The sequence below is a fragment of the Telopea speciosissima genome, chromosome 5 (assembly GCF_018873765.1).
Source record: "Telopea speciosissima isolate NSW1024214 ecotype Mountain lineage chromosome 5, Tspe_v1, whole genome shotgun sequence".
Classification (NCBI taxonomy): Eukaryota; Viridiplantae; Streptophyta; class Magnoliopsida; order Proteales; family Proteaceae; genus Telopea; species Telopea speciosissima.
In genome coordinates, this window is record NC_057920.1 from 68,582,032 (window position 1) to 68,605,485 (window position 23,454).

The 23,454-nt window shown below is 38.6% G+C and overlaps 1 protein-coding gene and 1 long non-coding RNA gene across 5 annotated transcripts in view; one reads left to right on the top strand and one right to left on the bottom strand.

Moving 5' to 3' along the window:
* Positions 1-23,454, top strand: part of LOC122662197 (mRNA-capping enzyme-like) — an 84,898-nt gene that overhangs the window by 45,165 nt on the left and 16,279 nt on the right. For 2 of the 4 annotated variants that reach the window (XM_043857775.1, XM_043857772.1), the window contains exons 6-9: positions 5,992-6,123; positions 6,207-6,413; positions 8,083-8,205; positions 8,673-8,722. In XM_043857775.1, the coding sequence (XP_043713710.1) occupies positions 5,992-6,123; positions 6,207-6,413; positions 8,083-8,205; positions 8,673-8,722 (512 nt within the window). Of the gene's footprint in view, positions 1-5,991; positions 6,124-6,206; positions 6,414-8,081; positions 8,206-8,672; positions 8,723-23,454 lie in introns of all 4 variants that reach the window. The other 2 variants (XM_043857774.1, XM_043857773.1) reach the window with 2 other exon arrangements.
* On the bottom strand, positions 6,692-21,693 carry LOC122662200. The gene is made up of 3 exons (XR_006332988.1): positions 21,409-21,693; positions 15,797-15,804; positions 6,692-6,701 (listed from the first exon to the last, which is right to left on the bottom strand). It is a non-coding gene; the product is annotated as an uncharacterized LOC122662200 (long non-coding RNA).

A 23,454-nucleotide genomic window follows, 5' to 3' on the forward strand; every position in this document is an offset into this window, starting at 1 on the left:
TCATGTCCTAAAATCTGCACACTAACTTGGTCATATTCTGGATTGAGGCCTGTTAGAAAGTCATACACGTGTTCCATTTCCCTCTCCTTTTGGAAGGTACCAGCATCCTCAGGGTGAACCATAGGAGCGGGATGATAGAAGTCCAGTTGCTGCAAGGTTTAAAGTATTGGTATCGCGTATCGTATCGGTCGGTGCATAATTGCATGAAAATGATCAAAATTCACATGGAAATACATTTTTGGACACAAAACAATATAAACAAGTAATATATGTCATAAATCATGCATATACACTAAGAATTGTGAATATTGTATAACCAGACAAGTGCGGCACTTCTAAATTTTTATAAAAGATGAGAGTTCTTACATGCAGAGTCACCTATTGCCATGAACAATGTCAGGGTAGATCAAACTCATGTCTGTAAGGGTCTTCAAGAATAAGAGCAACTAGGATGATGTTGTGTACTGACTGAACATAAGCACAATATTGACCCTTGTCGGTTTTGGGTAAAAAATGGTGGATTTGAGTTCAAATCTTTGCAAATGTATACAAAGCATGCATCTAATAGTTAGTTGAACCTATTCTCCTTGAATCCAAGGTATTAAAACTCGGGTCTCGGTACCAACTCGGCTCTTGGAAAAACCGAGACGAGTCGAGATCTCATCGAGTTGGTGCATTTTTTTTCCCAACTCGAAGCCTCAACTTTGGGTCAACCCGAGATCTGGACCCGAGATCCGAGATCTCGCCGAGATATGTCGAGTTTTGGCAAGTTAGGTAAGGTATTTAAGTGGTAGGTGGGGTAAAAAAAGGGTCGAAACCGAGATCCAAACCAAGATCCGAGATCTCGCCGAGATATTGCACTTTTGAGACTTGTAGGCAATCTCGTCTTGGTTTTTCCAAAAATCGAGAAACTTGGCGAGTTGTCGATCCATGCTTGAATCATAGTAAAAAAAAACAAAAAGAACTAGAATGCAAGATTTGAAGCAAAAGATCAAGTTTTTTTGAAAAAAACCAACCTTTTCCCTTCAAGTGTTGAGTATGTCTTGTATTCCAAGGATTCGAGTGCGATGTCGATCCGAACCGATCTGACATATTTTGTGGCGCGACCCGAAGGGAGAAAAAGTTGAGATTTAGTATCTTTTTTTTTTTTTGGGTTAGTAAAAAGTTCATTACCAAAAGAGAGAGAGATTATAGGGGACCACAAAGGCGAGAAAAAAAAAAAAAGACAGCAAGCCCAGAGCTTAGCTAAGGCCAGCTGGAGCAACAAAAGATACATTGGAGAGACCCCAGGAATCAACAATGAGCCTGTTCCTTGGGGTGTCTAAACAACGAGGAGGGGGAGCTAGCGATAACTTTGCTTTAATTTAAAAGGAAACGGAATCCCAAATCTTTTGATAAGAACGAGAGTTGGAGGTCCATTTCCTGATATTGTGCTCCATCCAAATGTGGTTGAGAGTTGCACAAAAAGCCATTTTTCCGACCGAATTCGCAAATAGAGGAGCCAACAAAGGTCATATCAATCCAGATCCATTCTCTAGAGAAAGGGAGAATTCTTCTGCGAGCAGGCCAGCATTTGTACAAGATTCCTTTCCAAATGGCAGCAGTAGTAGGGCACTCAAAGAAAAGATGTTCCAACTCTTCAACATTGTTCCAACAGAGGCAACAAGTAGGGGAGACTAAGATCTGCCGAGTGCGGAGAAAGGCCTTAGTTGGAAGACAGTTGGTGAAGACTCTCCAGGCAGTGAAGCAGTGACGAGGAATGTGATGTTTGAACCAAAGAAGCTTCCGCCAAGGAACTAGAGGGTCTTTCAAACGAATGAGATTCCAGGTTGCCTTGGAGGAGAAGGAGCAAGAGTTGTTAGACAGCCAAGTAACACAGTCACTTCTTGCCACAGACCTTCTTGGAATGGAAGAAAGCTTATTCCAAATAAGATTAAGGGAGGGACCAGAGGAGGAGGGGGGGGAGCCTAGCCAGCTTGATCAATGATGTCGGCCATTAAAGAGAGCCTGTTGAGACCCGAAGCATAAATGATTCTCGGAGTGACCAAGTGGTGAAGAATTCCCATTGGGTGCCAGTGGTCCAACCACAGGTAAGAAGAGAGACCATCACCAATAGTGGAACGAATGACATGGAGCACCAAGTGACGGCTAGCAAGAATTTTACATCCGACAAGGCTGAGGCAGTCCAGATTGAGTCCTGGCAAAGGAGACCTGAGTATATCCAGTCGACCCAGATACTTTTCTTCTTGGAGACAATCTTCTAGATATGCTTAATGATACCATCAGAATTCACTTCTTTGATTCTTCGAATGCCTAGACCATCTTCCTTTTTGGGGAGACACACGGCAGCCCAGCTAAGAGGATGGAGGAATCTTGAGGATTCATTGCCCTTCCAAAGAAAAGAAGCCATGAGGGATTCCAAGGACTTGATAATGGTTTGAGGGAGCCCAAAAATGCTAGACCAGTAGATGTAGGACGACTCCAAAACTAATTTGATAAGAACCAATCTGCCTGCATAAGAGAGAAGCTTGCCCTTCCAAAGTTGAAGCCTCTTCCGAATAAGATCAACCATACGAGTGCAATGATGAGCAGAGAGCCTTGCTGGGATCAAAGGAAGCCCCAAATATTTGACTGGCAGCAGGCCCTCAAGAAAACTAGATTTCTCAAGGAAGGCAATTTTGTCCATCATTTGCTTATCTGTTCATATCATCTGCTGTTGTCATCAACAATGTATTTTCTTATGAGGATGGTTTCTTATCGTTTGCAGCAACAAGATTGTTAGTTGTGGTTCCCAACAACCTTATGCTGTTATTTATTGTTCACAACTACTTTATGCTGTTACTTGTGGTTTATAGTTACTCTATGCTGTATTTGTGGTTCACCACTACCTTATGTTTTTATCTGTGGTTCGCAGTAACATTTGCTGTTTCTTTTATCCGTGGTCCGCAGCAACCTATGCTGCCCTTTTATTCTGTCTTCTTTGTGAAGATCACTATCTGCCTTCCTTGAGAAGGGCTTATGATGTTGCTGTTGCTGTTATGATATTTTGGCTTGCGGTTGTTATTCTCTGCTCCTCATTTTGTTCATTGCTGTTTGGAGTTAATTGACACACAGATTTTTATCTACTGTTGTTGCTGATGATTGGTATGCTTATGTTGGTATTGCTACCGGAATGTTCTTTGTGGTCACTGGCGTCACGACTACTATTTATGTTCCAAGATTGGTGTTGCTGTTAATCTATTCTTGTTGTTCTAGGCTTGTGCTTGAAAACATCTAGGGGTTTGTCCGCAAGATTCGTACACGTAGGGTGAGTCAGCGCCTAAGATCGCCGAAAGGCGTAGTCGATGGACAACAAGTGAATATTCCGGGTCTGATTTCTAATTGTCTAGGCGGTAATGATAGTATCTTGTATCTGAACCGGTGGCTCACTTTTTCTATGTTTGGGAGAAGGTTATTGAAGCCCGTTTGAGAAGTGAGACTCATATCTCAGTGAACCAGGAGGCTCATGGACAGATATAGAGATAGTAAGAAGGATCTCCATATGGTCTTTATTGACCTAAAAAAAGCCTTTGACTGGGTCTCTAGAGATTTAATTTGGCATGTTCTAGTGAAGAGATGGGTGTCGAGTAAATATGTGGGTGTAATTAAAGATAGGTATGAGGACGTGGTGACAAGTGTGAGATCTGTGGGATGTTAGGGCAAAGAATTCCCAATTACAATTGAGTTACGTCCATGGAAAGAGAACTCGGTCGAAACCTTTCGAAACCACTGAGATATCTCGGTTCGTATGTTTCCGAGACGAGTTGGCCTGGTATTTGAAAAAATGCATGGTTTCGACCAGTTTCGACCGAGATGTTAGTAATTTTGCAAGTTTCCACACTTCTGCTCATCAAAACTTGGGGAAACCTGGCTCCAAATCAGTATAGATACTTATGTATGCCAGTAACTAGGCCAGAAAACAGGACATGTACTTATTTATGCCTAATATCATTTAAGTAAATGTTGTTTTGTACAACATTTACTTAAGATATTATTCATAAATAAGCAAATACCCCCCTATTTGAATCCAATAAAAATAGTTAAAAAATTAAATTCCAAAAGGAAAAAAAGTCAACCCCTTAGTTCAAGAACAAAAACTAGATTTTCTGTGGTAGGTGCAATTTTCAAGGTTCTAATGCGGGGGTTTTTCTCAAATCTAAAAATTCCTTAAATCGTAATATTGTAAAACATTGCTAAAAACCAAAAGTGCAGTAAAATATTCATTTGTTTTGATGTCCAAAAAAATATTTTCATTCAGAGCGATTTTGACAGCATTCGCGCACACCAAATTAAGTTTGATTGCTTAATCCAAGGTTGCTTAAATCTGATTTATATTGAAGGAGTTATGTTCTGGTCAAAGTTAAATAGAAACTTGTAAGCAACATAATAGGAATATTGAATGAATGAAATTGAGTTTTGCTTGATGTTACCTGTGTGGTGCGTCTGCAAGGTCGTGTAACCTCTTCTCTCTCATCTCACTCGATTCAGATCTGGGATATTGTTCTCAGGTTTGTTTTTCTTCTTCTCTCTCGCATCTATTCTTCTTCCCCTTCCTTTACTTTGAGTAGTGATACTCTGTTCATACAGTACAATTTGTCCAGCAGGAGGGTGCTCGATCTGTTCTCTTTTCAATCTCAGTTTCTTGGATCTGCTTCCCTACCATTGAGCGACCAATTCTGTGGAAACTACTCACAACTTGCTGGATTAGTTAGTCCAATTTCAGATCTCATCCTTCCTAGTCCACCAAGTCCAATTTCAGAAATCTTATATTAACTCTCACATTTCTAAATCAAGGGATTATTGCGAGGAATCCATAGGATTGATCCTCTCCTAAATTTCAAGGCAATCTGAGACTGTATGAGTGAGTCACTGAGTCATCTCACTCGAGACATGATCTGGTTCTACTGCTCCTGTTTTGCCAAAGGTTGAAGGAGACTCTCAGTCCCACTGTACTGGTTTTAATTCTTTTATTTTCTGTATTTCCAAATATACCCCTTCCTTTACCACTTATTCTCTCATGTCTCATGTCTTTTATTTGCTTTCAAGTCTGTCCTTGACAAATAAATACTAATCCCTATTGGGTCCTGTCTTCTTTACTTACTAATTTAGACGTTAGAAAATTCTGGTTATTACAAGATTGCCATTACCCTTCTATTATTTGGACTTTTGTTAATTGGGTGGGCCATTAGTGAATAGCGATCTGAATTGGGTTTTGACATCCTGGATCCACATCAATGTAATATGATATAATTATGCTAGTGATGACCTAATATGAGAAACCTACATGTAATAAACAAAGCATAAGATATAATACGAGTATATTCATTAAAAACAAAGCAATAAATATAAATCAACATAAATTGTGTGGGCCCATTAGCGATCCAAATCGGGTTTTGAAACCCTGAATCCACATCAATGTAATATGATATAATTATGCTAGTGATGACCTATTATGAGAAAACCAACATGTCAGAAACAAAGCATAAGATATAGTACATGTATATTCATTAAAAAACAAAGCAATAAACATAAATCAACGTAGACTCGTGAAGTCTAAACAAGGGGTGTTGTTGACTACGACCCAAGAAATAGCCTGGACACCTAGGCGACACCTTGACAACTCTGACACTGTCCACAAAATTTCAGCACTATTCAATCTGCCACATGGTAAATATTGGTGCTGGACTAGAGAAATTCTCTAGACCTTCCAGACTAGAAAAACTTCTTTTTTTTTATATTTTATTTTTAGCTTTTATAATAATAGGTGCTGGATGCTGAGAATTTCACCCATATCTATGTCACATAGCTGCGGGGTGATCTCCAAACCACCATTCTTTAAGGTTTCTCCATTTTTACATTACTTCTTACTGAAATTGTTACCCTTATAGTTCCATTTATCTTACTAATACTTCAAGATTGAAATCTGATTATTGTATGTCGAATTTCTTTCAGGTCTTCCAGTTTTTGTCCCGCCAAAAACAATCCAAGAGGTTTATTCTTGTCCATTGCACTCATGGGCATAATCGCACAGGCTTTATGATCATTCATTTTCTTATCCGTTCACAATCTATTTCTGTCACTGAGGTGAGCAATATGTTCTGATCTTAGTTTATGTTTGTTCAGTTGATGAACATGTTTGTTTGACTGTTTTGTTATTTGCTCTGCAGGCTATACAAAGATTTGCTAGTGCACGCCCGCCAGGAATATATAAACAGGACTATATTGATGCATTATACACTTTCTATCATGAGAGGAAACCTGAAACAGTCACTTGCCCACCAACCCCAGAGTGGAAAAGATCTTCTGATTTTGACCTGAATGGTGAAGCTGTGCCAGATGAGGATGATGATGGTGGTATAGCTGTTTCTTTGCATGTATGCATCATCTTGAGAGAATATTCTTTAGCTAATATATCATTTTATTCTTTTATTAGAAGTTTTCAGTCAGGGTGGATGAGTACAGTGCAATAAATGTTCAATTTTGAGATATATGTTTATAGAATGTTTTTTTATATCTGTACATGCTTGAGATATCAATTAGAATTATTTGTATGCTGATATTAAAATAATTTAACTAGGTTCTTGTGGTTAAGAAACTTATGGAAACCAATTTATCAAGAATTGGCTAGTATGGGTGTTAAATGGGTTATAGGCATCTTTAACCTCCTTAATGCAGCCACAGTTTAAAAATTAAAAATAAGCTCAGTTTTAGTAATAGATGAGTTGGGATTTTTTTTAAATTCTTCTTATGTGTAATAGCCCATAAGCTAAATTATAAATCCCTAATTGGTTATTTTAAGTTATAGGGCTAGTTATGTCTTTTCTTTTTTTTAATAATAATTTATTGTTGCTGTTCTGGGCCCCAAGCAAAGGAGATGAAAGTTTCTAGGTCAGGGAAGTTTTAAAAGTTGTTTAGTTTGATTAGAATTCTGTTTAGGGTTAATCTCTTTCTTATTTATTGTCTTTCAAGTATAAGATGTGATCCCTGCCTGATTGATCGATGTAGAATGAAATAATATATGTATTTTCTCTCTCTCACTCGCACTCAATCGATCTTCTCTCCTTATCTTCTTCATTTATTTCTTGTTTACTCTTCCCCTATTTTCTCTCCTGTCTTGTCTCTCCCCTCTGCCTTTGATTCCTCCCCTTTCCTTCCTAAAGTTTTCTTCTCCTTTTAAGCCCATTGCAGGTGCTGTTACAAGAAGTTCCAGCAGCTACAGAACTTCATAAACAGCTCCTCAGTTAAATATCCTAAACCTCGACCTATATAGATGGTCTACGATTATGCCAAGAGCTGGGTTACAAAGACTTGATTGTAAATTCAGATTCGGCCACCACGGTTAGACAAGTAAACCTTAAGAGGTGTAGGCTGTGGCAAGGGTGGTACTTGTTTCATGAGATTCTAGAGCTTGTCGAAGAGATGAGGGCCTCTGTGGCTTTTGCCTTCCGGGAGAGCAACAGGGTTGCTGATTGTTTGGCCAAGTGGGCTTGTGACACTAGGTCTTCTATTAGTTTTCAGCAGGGCAACATACTAGTGGAAGGGTTTCATTGTATTATTAGGGAGGATAGAGAGGGCCTGCCTATCCTTAGAGTATAGCCCCACTTTTGGCTTTGCTGTAAGGGCTGTCTGGTTCGGATTTTATGAGCCTGTTGGCTTATTGGGCTGGGGTAAGGCGGAACGTCCCCCCCTGTATTCTTTATTCTTTTCTGAATTAATAAAACTTTGGGGCTGGCCCAGGTCCCAGGGAAGTTCGGGTTAAAATATATAAATATATATATATATAGTAGCTGGGGTTAAACTCCTAACTTCTTCAATTGGAGTTCAGGGTAGCCGACTGCATCACTCCTTTATGGATGTAATATGATATTCTATTAATTGATTCATAGGTTTCAAGTTGGGAGAAAAAAATCAGATATTGATAGAGCTATTTAAGCCCTGAGGGTCCACAGAGTAGCATATGTATACTTATCTCTATTTTTCAAGTTCTTATGAAGTTCTTTGAGGTATCTTTCGTCTCACCAATTGATAATTATTTTCTTGTAGCAAGATGACCATGTAGAAAATGAAGTAATGACAAATGATGATGTCATGGGAGATGCAATACCTGCTGACCAGCAAGATGCAATGCGACAGTTCTGTTATCACACTCTCAAATTGGGTACAGGGGTATGCCCTTTAAGGATTTCTTATTTCTTTTGATAGTTTTGTTATTGTTTTTATTGGGTTTCTACGCTTAGAAGCTAGATTCAAGCATGTGATTTTATGCCTTGGATATAATATACCCAGCAGTTGACTCACAGGCAGGAGCCCTTGCCTTGTGCTTCACTATGTATAACACAAACCTTTTAACTCCTTCCGTGCTCAACTTCCTTCATCATTAATCAACACCATAGTAGTGTAACTTTTGGTTTCCAGTTGCGCCAGTTTACACATATTTCACCCTTTCATTTGTTAGTGTGAAAGAAAAAGGGGTTGACCACACATTTTTGATTTGATATAATGCTTACTTTTTTGTTTCCTCAGTTGATTTTTGCTTTTTCATATGGTAAGATTCTTATTGCTTAGGCATCTATTCAAATAAATTTATGCTATATCATCAGTTATAAAACAATTTGCCGTTTTTCGGTCTTCAGGCGAGACGAATCTTACAGTTTCCAGGCTCGCACCCTGTATCTCTCAACAGGTTTGATCTTGCATACCCTTATTGCTTATAATTATCTACTTCCTCAATTTTTATTTATCTTACATTATTCTTGCATACTTTGGCATGATATATATATATATCATGGAACCATGTAAGGCGTAACCATAGTTTAAAATCTCGTGATATCTTGCCATTTCGGGCTGGTCGAGATATCCGAAATATGCCGAAATTTCGCTGAAATATGGTATTTTTTCTGCCATATTTCGGCACTCCCATCTTGGTAGGTTTTTGGCCATATTAAGGCCTGATACTTCATGTACACCCTTATTTAAGCTAAATAAACACATTTAAACCTTCAGATTGCAAAAAAGTGAACTCAAAGCGGTGTTTTGGGTTTGCACCCTGGATTGACAGTATACGGTCAGACCTTGATGTATAAATAGTTAAATACACATTTTATAAGTACTCAAAGACATAATAACAAATTGAAACAAAGTAATGAATAAAAAATAAAGTCAAATGTAGCCTTTAGTTTAAACTTTAAATTAAAAAATTCATAAGTGCATAAGGTCATTAGTTCAATACTCAATAGTCAATACACAAAGTCACAAATTCACAACTCACAACTCACAAGACCCACAATTATCATGAAACAAATCCTAATAATAATTGTTATGCCTTCCTGGATCGACCTCACTCATGCTCCGCTGGTGTCTACGTCCATTACTCTCTGTCTAAAGGACATACGTGGACCACGGTATAGTTTTGGAGAAGAAACGAGTGTAGTCAACCACAATTGCCATGTAAATGGAGTCATCGACAAACTGAAGGTAATCGTAGGATATTGGTGACTAATCTGTAACTATGAAGAACCATGACTACCCATTGATCCAGTATGATGTGATGTCGGCGCTGCCAGCATGTATGGCTGGTGAGTTGGGTAGCTAAGGTATGAAAAGATGTCGTCCACAAAAGATGATCCAGTACGTCCCTGGGGCTGGTACTGGAACTGGGAGTCATAGTCCCCAACGAACTGTCCACATCCATATCCATATCCACCTTAAGGTTGTGATGCACTATAATCCGATGACGATGGAGTGGAAAAGATGGGGCACGCCAATGTCCACTCGATCCTCCCTCCCTATTACCCATACTCAATCCGACAACAGAGCTAGATAACTCATCAATATCCATATAATCAACAGCCTGTGTCTGCCGACCCCTATGCTTCCTGGTGTATGATAAGGGGGTACGTGAGGGTGCGGGTGCGGCCTTATGTGCACCGTGGTCCGTATCTTGTGTGGCATGATCAAATTGTGTTTCTCTGGTGAATCGGACTGGCTCTACAGGCGCCGTCTGCTGGTCTACCACAATGCTCTCACATTCCATCAAATGCTTCACCACCACCACCATCATCGTCATCACTGCCATCATCATTACCATCACCATCACTTCCATCAGTTCCAATCTGAGTCTGAGTCTGATTCCTATCAGTACCACCTGAGGACCTGGACCAGTCATCATCCTCATTAGCATTGCCACCATAGTTGTCACGGTGATCCAAGTCGGCGGAGGGGTGTCACGTTGATATATCGACATGTCGACCATGGCAGAATTGTAATTAAATCCAAAGTTGAATGGCAAACTAGTAGATAAATCAAGATTTATAAGAGCAATGGCAGAATTGTAATTAAATCCAAAGTTGAATGGCAAAGTTGAATGGCAAACTAGTAGATAAATCAAGATTTATAAGAGCAATGGCAGAATTGTAATTAAATCCAGAGTTGAATGGCAAACTAGTAGATAAATCAAAATTTATAAGAGCAATGGTAGAATTGTAATTAATCTGAAGTTGTAAAGGAGTGGCAGAACTGTAATTTAATGGAGTTAAAGAGAAAACTGAATAGGCTAAACAAATAGCAATCGAGAATATAGGGGGTTTTATATAAATATTATAAGTTGTCCTTACTTGCAATTTTAAAGACTTAATGTCTTCTTCAACCTTGCAATAACATGATAGAAAGAGAGGCAGAGAGGCGGTGAACTGGGGTAGTTCCAGCAGAGGAAACTCCTTATGAAGACGATTCTCCTTGCAATTTCTGGAACAAAATCACAACACCAAGGTTTGCCGATCCCAACGAGAAATAGCCCCAAAATTCTGCTGGCAACCGAATGGTGAGATCTGAAATCAGATATGGCGGAGGTCTTAGTTGCAGGTTACTTTGGTGGAAGCAGTGTGATATGCATCTTCTGGGTTAAAATAGGAGATTTAGGGAAACAGGGAGTGGGTCTAAGGTTGGGGAAGAAACAAAAAATTAAAGAAGAAGAAATCGAAGAGGGAAAGAGAGATAGGATGCCATGGCGTAGGTCGATATGAACATGTCTCCAGCACCAGGACGCCATGGCGGCGCCATGACGACGATATGGCGACGCCATGACAACTATGATTGCCACCTGTGGACTAGAATGGTATGAGTGATGCTTCCCGAATCTGACCCTCGTCAGCCAATAGTCATCCACATCAACACCCATCTCAGAAGCTATCACGGGGTCTGGCCTACCTCCCTCGTGGTCCAACACCGGCTCACCTCTATCCCTCCCCTAATCCACAATAGGGTCCTCATTGTCTGAGTCAACCTGAAAGATGTCGGCGAGGTTAATAGTACCCCTTTGTACCTCATGTCCCATGCGTATGTGTTGCAGTTTCAACCTCATTGTAGTGCACATACACTAAGTTAGATAGACGTTCAGAACCCAATATGTTGCGCTTCTTGGAGTGGATGAGTGAAAACGTACTCCAGTTCCTCTCACAGCCAGATGCGGAACATGTTTGGGCAAGGACCTTGATTGCTATTCTCCTTAAATTCTCACCCGATTTCCCATACAACACCCACCATTCAGCTGCATTACAAGTTTACAATAAAAAAAGACGTGTCAAAATTTTCACAACTTTCAACTTTCAATACATATGTAATTTAAAAGAATAAGATATTGAATTGAGTACCAGCATCACCGCGTGTTCTGCCTTGTATTGCAACATCGGTTCCAAAACTCCCCAATGCATCCCTAAAAATCTTCATCTATACCCAGATGGAAAATTTAATGACTCATTACTAATTAGTAATTACTACTTACTAAGTATATTTCAAATGAATTATAAGACTCACCTCATTGTTGCATATATTATATTCCAGTTGAGTATCCAACCCAAGCCTATTATTATATTGATACTTGAGGTTCAAGTAGTATGCTGAAAATTGACATATAGAAATGAGATATTGTCAAATGCATAGGTAATTAGTAATATTAGTAAAATATGAATTAGTTACATAAACAAAATTACTCACCAGCCTTATGCAGTGGATGCATAAGTTAATTCTCCCAGCGAGCATTGGTAATATCCAAAAAGTGCTTACTACGACGTGGAGCCACATTGTAGACACTATCCTTCATCAAGTCAATAGCAGCATATAGGACTGGCATGGTGGGGCTTTTGAGAGCGGAGTCCGCTATATGTAGAACTTGAACTATTGGCTCCAAAACTTTCACCACTTTGCCTAGTTTTGTCTAGAATTCCTTAGAGGACATGGTTGCCTGTGCTTCCCTCCCACTTGCGGTATTGGAACCCTTCCATCCAAACCACTCCTCAGAAGCAAACATTGATCTCAACCCGGCCTTCTTTGTCTCAAAGCTTTTTAGGGCAATGTAGTTTGTGGCGAATCAATTGATGCCCGACCTCACCAAGTCACCCCCACATTTTTCCCTTGTTGGCAGAATCGTGGGTTAGAAAGAGAGGAGAAAATAATAACTTAGAATGTTTTTTCATTGATAGGTAAGCCCCTCTATTTATAATAGAGGGGAAATTACAAAGAGACTAAACTAGGCGATGTGGGACTAAAACCCACATAGCTGACATAAACTTAATAATATAAGAATAATAAAACTACCCCAAAAAGACCAGAATACCCCCACGGTATTCTGGATTACATATTCCAACACTCCCCCTCAAGCTGGATTATACAAATAAGTAAAGAAAGAAAATCCAACTTGAACTAAAAAGAAAAAATAACTCCATAATAATGCTAACACTCCCCCTCAAGTTGTGCATACAAGGTACGAATGCCCAACTTGAACAAAATGGGAAAAAACGAAGTTGTAGCAAAATCCAGCTTGACAGATGAATGTAGCTCCCAAATAAACCTTCAAGAACTTGAAAAATAGATCTTCAAAACCTGGACAGACATGATCAGCGAACCGGGACTGGAATTTCTTCCAAAAAAGGTAGCTTTCAACAATCTTCAATAGCTAACCAGTGATGAATCTCAGATTGTCATAGTGACATCAAATCTTGAAGTTAAATAACTAGAGTAGCAAGCAGCGGAAACAAACTGAATTAGGCAGCGAAAAAAAACTGTATCAACCTAACTGAAGTCCTCAAATAGGCAACAACTAAATATCTTCAATGCTTCAATCTCCCCCTTACGGCAAACTCAATCCAATAACAAAGGATACCCAATAGCAATGGTGGAAAACACTAATCTTCTATTTTTTTGCCACAAATGTTCATGCAAGTTCTGCTTCTGCAATGTTTGCAAGTGTATTGTACATAATCTCCCCCTCACGTATAGTAATACACGTGGACAAATAATGGAGATGATGTAAGGTTTAATAGCAAAAACGTAACTTTCCAGAATTTTCCAAAGGTGCTATAGGTAATTAAAAAAAGGAAGGAATGACAAAATTATAATTTACCAGAAGTTTCCAAAGATATTATGGGTAAATACCAAAGGTATGGAATATGAAGGGAATTAGAATTATTGAAAGGGAACGGTGTTGGAAAAAAGGATGGCATGGTTGTAATTTGGTGGAAATCCATTTTTAAATACAATCCAAGCCAAAGGGCAAACTGGTAATAAACCAGAATTTTCAAGGGTCAATTGGGTAGTTAAATAGGGGAATGTATGAAAAAAGTAATGGCAGTTCCGTAAATAACCAGAATTTTCAATTGGGCAGTCAAATAGGGGAATGGCAGAATTGCAAATAACATAAAGTTGAATAAGGGATGGCATAACTGTAATTTAGATGAAATCTAACCACAAATATCACCCAAGGCAAAAGGGTAATCTTGGGATGAGAAGTAAAATAAGGACATGGGGGACTTGGTGCTAATAGGAGGGGTATAAATGGAAAACTCAAATAATGAAACAAAGGACAAAGGAATATGAAAAGCAATCAAAGCACTTGTCGTATTCTACCAATTTGTAGAGGAAGTCTTCTTCCTCACGAAACCATCTGGGTGCTTGAGCAAGAACCTGGGAGATTGAAACCTTCATGAAACTAGGGGCGGTAGTCGTGGATGCAGCGGCAACCCAGCAAAATCTTCATGGGAAGAAGAAAACCACAGCTGCTGCAAACACCATACAACCAGAGCACCAAACACCGCAACCAGCCCAGCAGGAAACTAGTTAGTCTTCTTCTCAACCACGTCTTCAATCCTAGCAATAATCGATCCAAACCAGATCGGGGAACCGCCAGCAAACGAAGAACTTTTAGCAATCGAACAAGATCAACCGATAGCAACCACAGCATCAAATCGATTCAGCAGCAAACCAGAATTTAATTTTACAAACAAACCTTCGATAGCAATCGAAGTAAACAACAGCAGCGACAATTGATGAATCGATCCAAATAAAATTTTCCACAGCAATAATCAACCCTGGAAACCAGAGTTTGAAGAACACCTTCTTCTCTGGTCACTTGCTTCTCAGGAGGAGAGGACCTGGTCGAACAGAAACCTTCGTCTTCGAACCCGACTGTGCGGTAAAGTAGGGAAGAGTTGGGGAAGCAGAAAAAGCGAAAGTTCCAACAGATCAATTCAGCAAATCGATGTATGTTCTTCAAAACCAGATCGAAAACCTGGAAGACAAAATCGAGTTTGGAAATCCCCGCAAGATGGAGAAGAAAAAAACCTGCAATCGAATCGGCGGTAGCGACTTGATCAAGGACTCCGCTCAACCATATTCGATAATCATGGCAGCGGCAATAAATCCTCCTTGTTCAATATCTCTATTTAATTTAACACTGTTCGTGTAGCCTCTGATCGAAACGAGAACCTAGTTCAAATATGATCTTCAGCAATAGCAGCAAACCGATACCCAACAATTGAAGCAACAACAGATGGAAGACCATATAAATCTTCGATCATTAAATAAAAAAGAACAATGTTTACATAATCACAAGTATGAAAAAAGAGGTAGGTTGGAGGGAGGGCAGCAACTAAATCATTGGTTTAGGTTTTCCTCAATAGTGTTGCCCTTTTACAAGAAAAAAAAAACCAGTGGAAGGAGAAGCCGAGAAAGGGAGAAGAAGGGAGAAGTCGATTGAAGAGATGGATTTGGGTTTTCTCTCTTTTTCTAACCTAGATTAGACCAGCTCTGATACCATGTTGGCAGAATCGTGGGTTAGAAAGAGAGAAGGAGAGAAAATAATAACTTAGAATGTTTTTTCATTGATAGGTAAGCACCTCTATTTATAATAGAGGGAAAATTACAAAGAGACTAAACTAGGCGATGTGGGACTAAAACCCACATAGCCGACATAAACTTAATAATATAAGAATAATAAAACTACCTCAAAAAGACCAGAATACCCCCACGGTATTCTGGATTACATATTCCAACATCCCTCAATAGATTTAGTGCAAAGGAGTGGTTATATACAAAGTTGGTGACTTGTCTTGCACTTTCCACCACAGTCTTCACCAACTTTAACTTCCTCATGTCTTTCAGCATTAGATCAATGCAATGGGCCGCACATGGAGTCCAGAAGAGCTGGTACTTACTGTTATTCATCATCTTCTCACCGGTCTTCTTAAAGTTGCTTCTGTTATCTGTTACAATCTGGACAACGTTCCCTATTACTACATCTTTTTCAACAATCTATAAATGTATTTTGCATCCTTTATCTCTTTGGATGCATCTATAGATTTAAGGAAAACTATCCTCCCATCACAATAGACCATAAAATTGATGATGGACTTTCTTGTAGGTCCAGTCCAACCATCTGCCATTATAGTCACCCCATGTCTCCCACATACTCATTTCACCAATGTACTCATCAGTCTTAGATTTCTGTTGAGGTAAATAAACATGCATTACGTCATATGGGGTGGGCCCCTTGAACCCTGGGCCAGCCTCTGCAATTGTATCAATCATGGTATCATAATGGGGGCCTTGTGCGGTGTTTGCTGGGATGGTATGGTATAGCATCCACTTAGCTATTCACTCTTTCACTAACCCCTTCATATTCTTCCATGCTCCTTCGATTTTTGGTTGAGTGCTTCCCTTCCTATGTAGTTTAGGATCTGATGCCGATGGTGGTACTGGTACAAATAGAGGTGTTGGAGTTGCCTTCATACTTTGTGATATTGTAAAAGGATTCAATGACCCACCAACTCTAGAACCTCCAGATATGCCTGCTCCTCCACTATCCCCTACTCTCTGTCTTTGCTGATCATCTCGAAAACTAACTTTACTCGAAACAGACCGTCGAAAGTCCCTAGCCTCTTGTGGTGTTTGTATATCATCGGCGCATAGATGGGGTCATCACTATCATCATCATCGAGTCATCACCATCATCATCATGGTATTCTCTTCCTCCTCCCATTGAACTCCTCACCATGGAAGAAAAACTTCGTAGAAACCTGTCGAAACCACCAAGTTAACTCGGTTTGCGCAGGTTTCCGAGATGAATTGAAGGGGGATTTTATAAAATCCCTGGATTCGACCGGGTTTCGATGGTTTTGACTGGTTTCGACCATATTTTGGTGGTTTTGACACATATGCCCATTGAAACTAGGGGAAACTTGGCTCGAAACTAGGACAGACCGGTATTTATGCCAGAAATCAGGACAAACACTTAGTTATGTCTAATATCATTTAAAATCATTTACTTAAGATATTATTCATAAATAAGCAAATACCCCCTATTTGAATCCAATAAAAGTAGTTATAAAATCAAATTCCAAAAGGAAAAAAAGTCAACCCCCTAGTTCAAGAACAAAAATTGGATTTTCGACAGTAGGTGTAATTTTCAACTTTCTAATGCTGGGGTTTTTCTCAAATCTAAAAATTCCATAAATCTTAATGTGGTAAAATATTGCTAAAAACCAAAAGTGCGGTAAAATATTCATTTGTTTTGATGTCCAAAAAAATATTTTCATTCAGAGCGATTTTGATAGCATTCGCGCATACCAGATTAAGTTTGACCGGTACATAACTCCTTTAATATAAATCAGATTTAAGCAATCTTGGACTTGTTGGAAAGCTATCAAAATAACGCTTTCTAACAAATCCAAGATTGCTTAAATCTCATTTATATTGAAGGAGTCATGTTCTAGTCAAACCTTATTCGATATCATGTCCAAGAACAATATACAGTATCAAACTTGGATCAAAACCACAAGTAATATTTTTAGTGTTCTCTATGTGAAACTAATGCATGGATTGAGTTTAAAATGTCAAAAATAGGCTACATAACATGAATCAGGGGAAAAAAACTTCTGGGCCTCGAAACCAAAGTTCGAGTTAGTCTAGAGAAAGTCCCAGGTTTCGACTGAGATATGGTCGAAACCAAGACGAACTCGTTTTCTGGCTGGTCGAAACCTAGTCGAAACCCGAGTTTTAGAACCTTACTCCTCACTGCCTCCTCAAGTTGTTCCCTTCCCCTCGACTTGTTAGCCTTCCTCTTATTCTTTCCCCTCAAACTGTCACCAACTTCCCTAGCTACTTGAGTAGGGACCATATGGCAACCTACAACATCTTTAAATCCTCCAGTCAGATGTTGTTTAAGTATACTAGACCCACCTCCCAAAAACTTCATGTGACAATAGTTACATTGTGATTTTCTCTTATCCCCATCAATTGAAGTGCCATGTAACCATGCAATGTCACCCCTAGGCTGCCTGGCTGGCCTTTGCTCCCTCTGTTGACTACTTTCCCCTACCTTTTGCTTTCCTTTCACACGTTGTCTTTCACGATCCGCCATAATAATACTTGTTTACTGCAATGTAAGTAAAACAAATAATTAAAAACTTAATGTAGAAGCACTTCAATTGATACTTTGAGAATACTAAAACAATTGTATAGCTATTTAATATTTTTCCCCTAATCCTTATATTTTTCTCATAATTAAAAACAATTTTTTATAAATAATTTTCATATAAATATTGATCTAACACAATAAAACCGAAATGATTAAACATAATATATACCTAATGCACTTTGTAGAAATTACTTTCTTATTTTTTCATGATTTGTCAAACCAAAACCTAATATTTTTCCTTATTCATTTATTTGTTTTTTGAAATTTTAAATATATTTTTCTTAATTTTCGAAAATAAAAATAATTATTTATGGGCAGAAAAATATTTTTGGCACCGTGAAGCCTTAGATCGGCTATTGGTGTCTAACATATATTTAATTGATCCCCATCCAATATATATTACCCCTAATTTTTTCCTATTTTTATTGTAGGAAAATCAAATTTTGAAATAAGAAAATTAAAAATATAAAATACACATGTAAAAAAAATTTCGACACCGTGACGTTGTAGATCGGCCTTCAGTGTCTAACATATATTAATATCATCACCATCCAACAACTCTTGAACATGGTATTTTCAAGAAAATAGTTTTAAGAGGGAAAAAATTTATCTTAAACAGTGAGAAATCCTTCATAATCTTGCTAGGAGGTGTTTTCGACGTGTTTCCGGCGATGATCCGTTGAAAAAAATGAAGAACAAGTTGGAAGATGGTTAGAATCCAAGTTGGAAAAGTGGAAAACAAGAAAAAATCCCCAAAAAGAGCCTCTGCCCAGCTCTCGGTCGATATTTCGACCGTTAGTAGCGAAATATGGCTTTTATAGGGGGCCTTTAATGAGTCACGTGGGGGGGGGGGGTTGTAACATTTCGGCAATATTTTGGTATATCGCCAAAATATGCCGAAATGGCTCGAATTTTCAACGAAATCTTAAACTTTTTCATTTCGCCTAGCCATTTCGTCTCGGACATGTCGAAATTTCCCAAATTAACCGTTATATCGCGAAATCTTGAACCACACACAACCATAGTTATGAAGGCGGCAAGGCGACCACGGCGTTTGAGGGCTTTCCTAAGCGCCTTGGCGATAGGGGAACCGCAAGGCGGCGCCTTGGCGCACAAAGCGTTCTAGTGTTCTGTTTTATTATATAACCATTTTATTTGGCACAAATAGCATATTAAAAATTATATAATTCTACTTCTTTACCAAATATATACTAAAGAGTCAAACAAATGCAAGATATTCATAAAAAAATAAATTAACAAACTAAGTTCATCATATTGTCATAGCAATAATGCAATATAGCATATGAAAATAATGAAATATAAATATCAAAGAATCAAACAACATTATAAATTATTAAATATAAAGAATAAAGGGTTGGTAAATTAGTACACTTATCTCTGTGATGCGAAATTGAGTGCCTAGGCAGCAGGCCCTAAGGTCATCCACTATATTTCTACTTATGTGAACCTGTCAATCAATACTCAATAAAATAAAACATAATATAACCTAAAATAGTAAAATGCCAAAATTAAGTAATCATTAAAGCTTAAACATTCAAATACTTAGAGTGAAGAAAAGTCTAAAAAACAAAACCATCCAAAATCCAAAACAAATTGTTCAGTAAGTACTTCACAACTTCAAATTTCAATCCCAATTAAGCATATTTAAATCTTCTTGCTTCTGTTGTTTGTCCGCATCATTACTTTCTATACCAAAATCATCCTCAACATCTTCATCATCACGCATATCTTGTTCATCCAACTCCAACCCGAGCTCCAGTTCTTCATCTGAAGACTCCTCAACCCTCCCCCTAGCACGCCGTGAATAAGAAGAGGGAAGGGGAGGAACTGGAGCGGTTGATGGTCCAAACCTCCTCGCTCTATTGGCGCCATAAAACGATGAAGATGCCCCTGTTACTGCTGATACAGTTCTCCAAGTGAGATCATCCCCAGGATGAGCTAATTCATCATCTGATGCCCCAGTCATCCACTCACTACTCCAATCTAGCTCATCACGCTCCAGTGGATCATAATTTCTGCTTTGTTCCTTTCTTTCTTGGAACCTTACTTGAAGACGGCGATTATACTGGATGTAGACAAGATCATTTAAACGTTGATGCTCTAACCTATTCCTCTTCTTGGTGTGAATCTGAAGAACAAATAAACAATATGAAAATATTACTTTTTATTCTTTAAGTCATTCTTTCATAAAACATTAAAACCACACAAAAAACAAAAAATAAAAATAATATTTACTTAGTACTGAAATACTTAAGTACTTACAAACTCAAATATGCTCCAATTGCGCTCACAACCAGACGATGAACAACAAAGACCAAGTAAGCGCCTTGCAAGCTTTGTAAGTTCAGGTGTAGAGCTTCCATGTTTTTCCCACCAAACGACTATAAATATATATAATATATATAAGAAAAAATATAGCTTAAATTAAAATCAACATACAATACAAAATACAAACAAGTAAAACTACTAAACAATATAAATTAAAAGAAAAAATACTTACGAGGACTCAACTTGTCCCTTTGTCTAATCGTCATATCCTTTGCAAAAGATCCTCTAGTTCCAGTATAAACAGCAGATTGTTCACTGATCTTGTCTTGCAAGGTTGTATCAGGCACCATCCTCACAAGAACATCATTAAAGGCATCATTTGCTTTATGCATCAAGGAGTTGGCTAAAAATTCATCTGATTCCATCTCAATTGCTTTAAAGTACTTGCTTGGATTATGGAGAAATGCAGCCAAATATATTGGTCGCTCCATCTGACTTGTCCAACGCCTATCAATAATCGTTACAATCTTCTTCCATTTCCTTTCTATACCCTTAAAATTTGATATTATGTGCTTCTTTGCCTCTTCCATTGCAACATATACTTCAGGCAATGCAGGCCTCTCATCTCCATCTACTGTCCGCAATATTTGAAGAAGAGGCAATGATGCTCTCAAGCAATCCTGCACACCATTCCAGAAAAGTGTGGAAATAACTATTTCAACAATTTGCTTCCTTGCCTTTGTATGTGACAACTTAGATTGCTCCCAATGGTCAGAAAGAAATAATCTCCTCAAAGCATCCTTATGCTTCAATAAGCTCTGAAGTGTTAAAAAGGAAGATGCAAATCTGGTTACTCCAGCTCTTACCAAGTCTGCTCCTTTTGTTTGTACCCTCATAGCTTCAAGAAGGCGAGCATGCCTATAGATGAAGGGAGTAATTTTTCTTCCCTTCAGTATCACAGACTTGTATATTTTTATATTGCCTATCTCCTCCATCATAAGGTCTAGGCAATGAGCTGCTCATGGAGTCCAATACAACTTCTTCTTTTCTCCATTAATAACTTTCCAGCAGCAATATAATTGGAAGCATTATCAGTGACCACTTGAACCACATTCTCCTCTCCAATCTCCTCAATCCTACCATCAAGGAGCTCAAATAACATTTTTGCATCTTGTATTTGACTTGATGCATCCACAGACCCCAAAAAAAAAGTCCTTTCCGTACAATTGACAAGAAAATTAATTAAGTGCCTTCCTTTCCTGTTGGTCCACCCATCAGACATGAGATTAATTAAGTGTCCAAGAGATTTTATGTTTCTTTTTTATTTCATTGACTTTCTCTTTCTCAGACTTCAATAGAGGAACTCTATAATCATGAAATGAAGGGGGCTTGAAACCTGGCCCATATTGTCCAATTGCCTCAACCTACTCCTTGAAACTCCTTAGCTTCAATGCATTGAATGGAACGCCACTTTCAAAAGCCCACCTTGCAAAGTAAGAACGGAGTTTATCTCTTTCCTCTTCTGATCTCATACGGTTCTCCATTGTAGATTGTTGGGGACCTTTATCGTGCATCTCTGCAACAACCTCTTCAGGAGTCCGCCTCTTTACATGAGCATCCATGGGACCCCTTGTTGTTTGACTATCGTTTGAATGACGACTTTATTTTTTTTTTTTGAAGCTGTTCCAGAGCTTGGAATAAGGCTTGAGTCCCCACCCCCCAAATCAGACTCTATATGTCTTTCTTCGGATCCTTCAACATGAAAATCTCCACTGCCAACATCCAAATCATCCAAATTTTCCATCCTCCTCTTCTTGTTTTTCAAGATCGCCGCTCTCATCTCTTTAGCAATTTCGGCAGTTGTCTTTGAGCACTTGGCTATATCTCCATAGCCACCAATCAAGTGTTGCTTCAATCTTTTTATTCCTCCCTTGGTATCCACCCCACAGAGGATACACTTGACACAATTTTTGTCTTCTAAATTAGGCCAATATCCATACTTCCACCCTGGATCATTAGACTTGGCCTTTCTTTTCGGATCCTTGTTTGGATCAATCCCTGACCCCACTGTACTTATATTTTCAGCCCCACTACTACCATCAACATTGGCCATTGTACTCCCTTTGTCTGATGTCTAGTTGTCTACAATGACAAAAAATAGAAAAAAATAAAAAATATAGAGAATTGAAGTGTATAAAAAGTTAAAAAGTAAAGAAAAAAACAACTATGTTATAGAAAGTGTAATCACTAATCAAACTATCACAGATTGACAATAGAATAAAATATTGAAGTGTTTGCTAGTCCAACCGAGGGCATATAAGAAGCAGGAAATTAGTAACACAGTAATACATTGCTGAAATTTGAAACTCTAAGCAGTGAAGCATAAAAAATGAAAAGAAAATCAAGAGAAAATGAAATTTGGAACTTGGAAGGAAAAATACTGATTACAGATTTATAATTAGACTAATGAGGAAGAGAATAAGTGAAGCACTGAGACTGGAAAGAAAAAAAAAGACATTTAATGGCTGGAAAATGCTGCTGGAATGGAAGACAATAGTGCCGGACGATGTACGAGGCTACTGCTGCCAAAAGGAAGAAACACAGTCACAGAGAAGGTTAGAACTTAGAAGAACAGGGTTTAGAGTCTTTAGACTTTAGATTTTAGAAGAAGAAAAGAAAAAAAAAATGGCACCTCTTACCGTGGAATTGGAGATGTCGACTTGCCGGTGGGGGCGGAGATTAAAGATGTCGCCGTTGGGGACTGCCGGACTGGGGATGGAAGCTGGAGAAGAGGGACATGGAAGTGAATCAAGTGATGGAACAGCAGCAGCAATGCAGCATAAGAAAAAAAAAAAAAACAAAAAATAGAAGAGAAGAAGAAGAAAAGTTGAATGACTCACAGACTTACCTTTAATGGAGTTGTTGCCGGACGCCGGTGGAAGATGGATATGTCACCGGTGGAGGTTGAGGCTGGAGAAGAGAAGAAGAAGAACAGTAGGGCCGCAGGGGTTAGAACTTAGAAAGGGTTTAGGTTTTAGAAGGAAAAAAGAAAAAAAAAAAAAAGAACAATACTTACCGTTGGAGATCCTCGCCGAGTCGCCGGACGCCGGTGGACGATGGGCAGTTGGGCACTGAGGAGTGAGGTTTGAGTGTTTGACGGAGTCGAAGTCGAAGAGACGAAGACTCGAAGTCGCCGCTGCTTCTCTATTTTTCTTTCGCACTCCTCAACTCTTCTTCTTTTTCGTGTTTTTCATATTTTGGGGTCAATTGGTCAAATGGGTTTGGGGTTAAGTTGATTAGTTGAAATGTTGAATCGATTTAAGTGTTTTTGTTTTTTGTTTTTTTTTTTTTGTAACATATGATTCCATGCTTCTCAGAGT